At 47.2% G+C, this 8617-nt stretch overlaps 1 protein-coding gene across 2 annotated transcripts in view; it reads left to right on the forward strand.

Annotated features, from left to right (window-relative positions):
• Window positions 1–8617, forward strand: part of Vps35l (VPS35 endosomal protein sorting factor like) — a 106612-nt gene that overhangs the window by 62581 nt on the left and 35414 nt on the right. For both annotated transcript variants that reach the window (XM_005351057.2, XM_026781443.1), the window contains exons 24-26: window positions 1329–1427; window positions 3066–3143; window positions 4230–4344. In XM_005351057.2, coding sequence (XP_005351114.1) covers window positions 1329–1427; window positions 3066–3143; window positions 4230–4344 — 292 coding nt within the window. The remainder of the gene's footprint in view (window positions 1–1328; window positions 1428–3065; window positions 3144–4229; window positions 4345–8617) is intronic.

Genomic DNA, 8617 nt, shown 5'->3' on the forward strand with positions numbered 1-8617 from the left:
GAGAGAGAGAGAGAGAGAGAGAGAGAGAGAGAGAGAGAGAGAGAGAGAGAGAGAGACCTGCTGAGTTTCTAAGTGTTACTTGCATGAGCATGGGCCACAGGCATCTTCCCCTGGCCGCCATCATTGTCTTGTTTTCTTAGTTTGTACGTCTGTGGATTGGCTGGCTATCCAGGCTTCTTCAAAGGATGCCAGCTCAAATGGCCCAATGGAGTATCCATACTGTGTACCTCCCCAAGCTGCTGCTGGGTAGCTCCACTGTCTTCCAGATGCCTCCTTCCTGTCCACTCATGTCTTGTCGTCTAGCTGTCTCACATGGTGCTATCTTTCATGAAGGAACACTGTGAAAGTGCAGGGCTTTGGAAAGCCAAGCCTTAGATATGCAGTGACCCTCAGCTCTATTCTGTCGAGTTCTGTTGGTCAAAATGAGGCAGGGGTCATCTGTGAGGGAGAGGAGGTGAAGAGAGCGCATGTCCTGACAGGAGGAGACCTTACAACGGGAAGGCTTGCTTCAGTCTCTTACGGAAAAATCCTGCCATGTGGTGTTCGAGGTCACCTTTGCCTTAATTCTGGGTGGCCCCGGGCTGGCCTGGAACTTCTGAACTGAAGCAGTCCCCCTGCCTCAGTAGCTAGGATGAGAAGTGCACATCACACATCTGGCTTGGAATCCTCTACTTTAATAAACCACCAGAATCCAAACTGACCGGGGTAGAAATGTTGAGGTCCGCTGATAACAACTGTAAAACGGTGGCCTGTCCAAGCAAGGACATTGATGGGTGCCATCAATTCTGATGGAAATTCACAATCAGCCTCTCTGTTCCCAGGTAGGAAATGGCCCTGGGGACTTTAGAGTTCAGTGAACTCTCCTCCTGTCCAGCTTTTCATAAAGACAAGGAAAGAGGCGCCAAGGGGTTAAGGCAGAGACACTTCCTCTGGCTGCTGAGGTCAGGTCCCCATCAAGAAACAGTAGGGTGCGGGCCGTATTAGGGAAGCCCTTGTGACAATTTATGTTTGGCGAAGGCCACAGCTGAGAAGTGAAATTCCATGATTTCCTTTCCTTACTAGTCTGGAAAAATTCTATTTTTGCCCTGCTCCTATTCTGTGGCCTTGGACTTTGTTGTTCTTGTCACAGAACTGGGCTTCTCAGCGGGGTCTTTGAGTTCTACTTGGACTGAAGTGATACGAGACCTTTGTAGTCAGGGAGAAAGGGGGAGAATGTGTATGTATCTGTGTGTATATATGTGTGTGGGTGTGCACAACATTTAAACACATGTGTTTGTCTTTCCACCAATAACAACACTGTGCCTTTTCGCATCTCTCTTTGATTCCAGGTCTCCTTCGGCCGTGATTTTGAACAGCAGCTCAGCTTTTATGTTGAGTCCAGGTCGATGTTTTGCAACCTGGAACCTGTTCTTGTGCAACTGATCCATGTAAGCATTCATGTCATAGGTTCTTTCAGTGAGTGTTGATTGCTTATCAGTATGCTAGGCTCAATCTGTTCCTTTAGTTATTTGAGACTAGGTCTCATGTAGTCCAGGCTGGCCCCACTATGTAGCTGAGTCTGGCTTTCAACTCCTGATCCTCCTACCTCTACAGCTCCCCCGCTTCACCCCCAGGGCTGGGGTCAAGTAGATTGCAGTCTGATTCTTCAAGCACACTCCTGCTGCTCTCCTTGTGAGCTGCAAACATGGCCTCCGGAGACTCACCAGATCCACAGCTGTGCTTATGGCTTTGAGGCTCTTTGTCATATTTTCTTTCTTTTTGTTTCATTGATTTTTTTTTTCTTCTTGAATAAGATTCCTGCCCTGCTTCTCAGAAATTTGCTTGTTCTTATTTCTGCATGGTAGTGGCAAGACTGAAGTGGTCTGCACTGCACTCCACTGATGGGCAGGGGACCTTAGGCCCTGTCTAACCTGAGGTTTGCTGCTTTCCGTAGACTTGCTGACCCTGAGTCAAAAGGCATTAGTAACAGCTCTGCTTATTATTAAACAGCCAACAGCTTGAAAAATAACAGAAAAAGTAAAATAATATATATATATGTATAAAAATCAAAAGAAAAACATTTTTATTTCATTCTTTAAAAACAGTTCCTAAATAACATAGTTACAGACTGGGTGTGGAGCACAGTGCCAGGGTCTAGCATTTGTGAGGCTCTGGGTTCTAGTCCTATATCCAGCAAAACAGATAGAAAGTGTGCCGCTTGTGTAGCTGTAATCCCTTCCTGATGAGGTGTGTGCATGCTTGCCAGCACTGCACAGCCCCGCCTGGGAATCAGACCACTGACTGCCCTTATTTTCTGTTCCTCATCAGTCCCCCCACCCCCAACCCTTTATCACTGCAGAGTGTGGCTAGAAGGGATGTCATCCGGTGCAGCCACACCCTATGTCACACCAACACAGGGTCTGACAATTGCTGTTTCTTAAAATCTGCCCTTGAGTGCAGCACCCCGAGGATGCCATGGTGTACAGTTTGGGATCCAAAACTTTCATTATTCTCTTTAATATCTTTCTATCTATTGAAAAACAGCACTTTCTTGTACTTATTCTCCCCCACCCAGTATGTTATTTTGCACAAATCATTCTAAGCCCTAAATCTAGAGGCTTTATAAAATGGGGTTAGTCATGGTGCCCACACACAGGGCTGTAAGGATCAGATGAGTGGGTGGTTGTGTCAGCTGGATAACGTGGCCGTGGTTGCTGCTGTTAGGAGTGGCTGCATCGCTCAGTCTAGTCTTAGATTTGGAAGTTTCCCTGAGATCGTGTGCTTGGAATGTGGAACTTGTGGAAATGGGGTAAACAAACCCTGGTTATTCATTAACCCAGAAGAATGTTAATTTGTTCTGCTCATTGGTAGATATGACCAACACAGCGAGTGCCTATGTTCTGCTATCTTGGAGATATTTACTCAAGCCTAACCTGCCTGTTGATCTTAGTATTTCAGCGTAAGGGGCCAGCTGGTTAGTCTTGGTCCCTGTTTGCGTGTTTGCTTTGCTGTCTGCGGAGCCCGCATCCTAAGCTCTGGAAGATGTGACTTTGGGTCATGATCTGTTTTGTTTCTTCACAATGTAGAGTGTGAACCGGCTGGCAATGGAAACAAGAAAAGTCATGAAGGGGAACCACTCCAGAAAGACGGCTGCATTTGTCCGGGTGTGTTCTAAAGATAAGGGCTTCGGGCACTGAGCTGTAGAGGCTTTTGAGTTTGCACACTGCTAAATGGCTGTTCCCAGGGAAAGCTAAGTGTGTCATGAGAAGGATGGCTTAGTGTTTGATTTTCAAGATTTGTTTTTCCCTAGGAATCAGTGAGCTAAACAGTGTCTGTATTGTTTTCAAAAGAAATATACAAGAAGCCTAAATTTCTGTATAAATCACACATCTCCAATCTCTAGATTGAAAACATTCCAAAATTGATAAACCTGGACAGCTCCATGATATGACTGTGTTTTGTGTATAAGGTTATTGAAAATGCTGGGTCTAAAAACCCATAGGGGACATTATAGAATTCTGTGTTTTCACTTGGGTCCCCTCCGCAGCATACCTCACTGTGTATTATATACATAAATAATCGAAAATCCAAAACTCTCTGAAACCAGAAACACCTCAGATAAGGGTCACTCATCTCCATGTGTTCTGAGGTAGCTGAGAGAGGCATTTGTATTTCTGTGTGCCAGCTGCCTTCCCTTGAATTTTCTCTAACATGTTAATATAAAATCTTTCTCTAGCAACATCATTTTCACATAATATCTTCATGGCTGTAAATGGAAGACCTAGTATAACTTTTGCCCTTGGTCAGGGTTATATCCAAGTCAAAGTTGGATCCCAATGTCAGAGTCTTGAGTTGACGCTCCAAATCACAGTAGAGTGCCCGTATCTTAAAATGATGTCCCTTGACCTCCTGCCTCTGTCTTTGGGGTCAGACCCTAGCTGACTTTTTAGCCTCCCCGGCTTAGCTGCTTATTACCTCCATACTCCTGGGCTGTCAGTTTCTCCATCACCCGCACAGAGGTGTTATCTATGCATAAGTGCAGCGAGGGGGAAGAGCTATTTTTCAAACTCTCTGCTTTGCCCCTTGCTCCTTCCTCAACTTCCCAGGGCTCATCAGACCTGGGATTGATGATGTGTTTGTGTGTGCATGTTGGGGGGAAACAATGAATAAGCGTTATGTGTCTCCTTGGAAACACATGCTGGGTGCACATGGGCATATTGATTGACCATCTGCATCCCCCTTCTCTCTAGGCCTGCGTTGCCTACTGCTTCATCACCATTCCATCCCTGGTGGGCATCTTCACCCGCCTCAACCTCTACCTGCATTCTGGTCAGGTTGCCTTGGCCAACCAGTGCCTCTCCCAAGGTAAGCCTGCTTGTCTCTCTAGCCTTGATGCTCCCTTGTGACTGAAGAAGTCTGACTCAACCACATGTATCTCTGTATGTGTGTACTGAGAGATGACACCTTTAAGGGGGAAAGAAAGCAGCAATCAGGCAATATTTTTATTCGTTTTTTTTACCTCAGTTTTTCGAGACAGGGTTTCTCTGTGTAATAGTCCTAGCTGTCCGGAATTTGCTTTGTTGACCAAGTTGGCCTCAAACTCACAGAGATCTGCCTGCTTCTGCCTCTTAAGTACTGGGATTAATTTCGTGCGCCTCCACTGCCTGGCTTAGTGAATAGTTTTAGATGTTTCTCTAGCAGGAAACATGGAGTCAGGCCACACAGAGGCAGGTGGAGACAGATGGAGGAGTGAGAGATTTTTCTGTCGTGCCCTTCTCCAGTCCATTTCAGGACCGGTCTGGTAGCCAAACATCTTGGACTAGGGTGCCAACCGAGCCTGAGAAGTTAGGGCTGCTTGGCCACAGCAGGTTCCGGGTTGTTTTTCATTCTTTCTGTTTGTGGAATCTAATCTTTGGATAGCAAATACCCTGCTGTTGGGGGTGACAACTCCACTCTCTCTGTGTAGTTTACCTGAGAGACTTCTTCTAAGTATCGGAGGGTGCTGGGGAGGAGAGACAGAGAAGGGAGGGGTGTAAGCTCAGCCCTGGCTCCTGTGCATGGATAGAAACAGTACTGCTATGTTAGAACTCCGGACTGCTGGGCCTTCACCCTGACTTTAAGCAACTGCTGGGCACAGCAATGTGGTGTCTGCTTCATGTTTAAAAATTCATCTGATGATTTTTGCTCGAGTCTAAATGCAATCACACTAAACCTTAAAAGCCCATCACTGTCATTCTGAAAGCCACACAGAGCAGTTACTGGCCAAATAAATAATATGGTCAATTACTGAGAAGGAGCGAGCTAAATATGAAGCTCATGGGAGCCGGTTGCTTTTGTTTGTGTCCCCGAACATCCTCCCATCTGGGTTGGCTCTAAAGCGTCACCCTCCCAGTTTATCTCTGGCTTGCCTTCATCCTGCTTTGATTACGTCTCCATTTTCAGGCTCTGTGTCTACTAGGGCTGAGTCCAGAGTCTTGAACCCCCTGCAGGCCAGCTCAGGATGCTAGAAAAGGCTAGGTTCCATCTGTTTATGCACTAGGATCATGCTGGCATTTACCGCAGATATTCTTGCCTGTCGTCTTGGGAGCGCTAAGAAGCCACAAAAGCCTTGTACATCAGTGTTTTCCACCTAGAGATGGCCCACAATTGCCCGACTGCCTTTTCTTTGAGTCCCCACTCCAGTAGCTTCCTGTCCTTGCTTGTCAGTGGCTCAGAAGAACGTGTGTTTTTCTAAGGAGGACATGGGAAAGGAAGCGAGAAGGAGCACTCAGCCTTCCAATGGAGTGAAGAGTCTGGAGAAGTGGGATTAATTGCCTATATTCAGCCACCAGCAGGGTGTGCTAAGGCCCTGGTTGATGGCTTTCAAGTTTCCAGAATACAGTGGGGCTGCCCCTGCTTCTGCCACTTAGGGAAATAGATGCCCTTGGATAAGTTGGCTTCTTCATGCTCCAGTTTATCCATGTGCAAAGCAGAGGTGATGGCAGGGTTACATCTGAGTTGAGAATGAATGCAGTCATGCCCAAGAGCACTGGACCACTGATGAAAAGTAACTACAGAGCTGGAGTCAGCACTGCAGTCTACAACCACGGTGTGACATTGGTAGCACTCTTCTTTGGCGGTTTTGAGGGACAAACTCACTCTGGGTGTCTGTGCCTTCCTCTTTTTTTCCCCCCTTCTTCTCTCTTCCTCCTCCTTGTCTGTCTGCATCTATGTGTAAGGCCCTCTCTGTCTCAGCAATCTTGGCTATGTAGCCCTCCCTGGCCCACCTCAAACTCTGGTTTCTCCTGCCTCAGCTTCCAAAGTGCTGGCATTCTAGGCCTGCGCCTCCACATCCAACCTTTCAGATTGATTTCTCACCTGCAAAACCTTGAGTCTGCGGGAAAGCCAGTTTCAAGATTAATTGGCTGAATTGTGAATTGGGCTGCGAAATAGGAATGTGCAGTTCTCTGCAGCAGAGGCCCAGGGCAGCGGGCAGAGCGGTCTGCTGTCATCTTTACTGACAGTGTCTCTCCCTCTCCGAGCTCGCTGCCTTTCTTGCAGTTTTATTTCTATTTTCCTGTGTTCCTGAGAAGGCCGTACATCTGTACAATGAAACACGTTCCTATCAGCCTCCTGTCTCCTCCCCTCAGTCCCTCTCTGCCTCCCTCAACATGTCCCTCTTCCAATTTCATGTCTGTTTTTGATAGCCCACTGAGTCCAGTTGGTGTTGCCCATGTGTGCATGGGTATGGGGACACCCACTGGAGTGTGGGAAACCTCATGCCACATCTGGAAGAAGGCATTTCTCAGCACACCTCCCAACACATTTGTTTGTCTGTTTGCTCATTTGTTTGTTTTTTGAGACAGGGTTTCTCTGTAGCTTTGGAGCCTGTCCTGGAACTAGCTCTGTAGTCCAGGCTGGCCTCGAACTCACAGAGATCCGCTGTCTCTGCCTCCCAAGTGCTGGGATTAAAGGCGTACACCACCACCTTCTGGCAATTTTTTCTTTTGATTTTTGTATATTTTAAACCTAGTGTTCTCTATTTTTCCTTTTTTATGCATTTTATGGGTTATTTGAGAATTTGATACAATGTATTGTGATTCTATCCATACCCCTCACCCAACACCTCACAGATCCACCCCATCGCACCCAGCTGACTTTGTGCCCTCTTGTTTCTTGTTGTTTTATTAAAGCTATCAAGTCCAATCTGTGCTGCCAATACACTCTTGGATCATAGCCATCCCCTGATGTGGCTGACCTTCTGCATTTATTTCACTCCCTCCCCCAGGCTCAGGGATCACTGTGGAACAGAGGGCAGAGTGTGAGAACTAGTGTAAGTCAGAGGAAGGACGACTACAAGGACATTGTTTTCCAGACACACAGGGCAGTCCTACATAAAAGTTCATAGTGTTTCTGACCACAGCATTCACTACACCTACCTGTGCCCAAGCCGGACAAAAACTCTGCATAGCGAAGGAGGCCTGAAGTCCCAGCCTGGGAGCTGTTGGGAGAGAGAGAAGCAGTCTTCTTCCATTCTTCCCACCTCCTTTTCATCAGTGTGCCCTGTGCCTCAGTGGGGGCTGTGGCAGTGGGTGAGGTGCTGATGTAGACGTCCTGTTTAGGGCTGAGCACCCAGTGTCCTATTCTCTGCTTCTCTGCATTGACTGCTGCTCACTGCAAGAAGGGAGCTTCTCTGGCCAAGGCTGAGAGCAGCCTGGGTCTGAGGGTGTAAACATGAATATTTATGACAATATGACCGCATGATGGGTTAGGAAAATAACAATAGCGGGCTCTACATTAGGGCCCGAGACGCCCCAGCCATGGGCTCTTGACCACAAAAGCTAAAAGTGTGGGTATGGCAGAGGAGACCATTTTTGCTCTGTTGCTGGGTGTGTAGACTAATGCAGTTACTTGGGAAATCAGTCTGGAGGGTTCTCACGAATCTAAAGATAGAACTGCCGAGTGACCCCAGCAGTACCACTCTGGTTGTACAGCCTACACAGAGGAACTTGCACACCCACGTTCCCTGTGACCTTGCTCTGTGGTTTTGATTTAATGGGAAGAGTGAGGATAGTGGCTTCAGATAACTGAAGCCCACAGTTAGTAAACTAAGTTCAAGATAGCACATTTTGAAAAAAAAAAAAAAGAATTTCAGCCGGGCGGTGATAGTGCATGCCTTTAAAACCAGTACTTGGGTAGCAGAGACAGGTGGATCTCTGTGAGTTTGAGGCCAGCCTGGTCTACAGAGTGAGTTCCAGGACAGGCTCCAAAGCTACAGAGAAACCCTGTTTTGAGAAACCAAAGGGGGGAAAAAAGGAAAAGAAGAATTTCAATGAAATCACCTTGCATGGATGGGCAATACTACTCCCAGATTTGTATCATTTAACGAAAACTGCAGTGCAGGGCACGGATACCTCCCTGGGAGTTACTGTTTCGGGAGGCCCCAGAGGTCTCCCCTTGGCCACCCATCATAACTTCATGGAAAGACTTCTGCTGAAGACACCTCACACTTTAGCTGTAGAGCACAAAGAAACCAGTCTCAAGCTGATCTGGAGACATCCTCTTTGCTGGCTAGCTTCCATAGTGCTAGAAGGTTCTGTGTAGCTGCTGTAGGAGGAAAGACCTCATGGTCCTAACTAGCACCGCACTGTGAATGCTG

This window comes from Microtus ochrogaster, chromosome 8 (assembly GCF_000317375.1).
Source record: "Microtus ochrogaster isolate Prairie Vole_2 chromosome 8, MicOch1.0, whole genome shotgun sequence".
NCBI lineage: Eukaryota > Metazoa > Chordata > Mammalia > Rodentia > Cricetidae > Microtus > Microtus ochrogaster.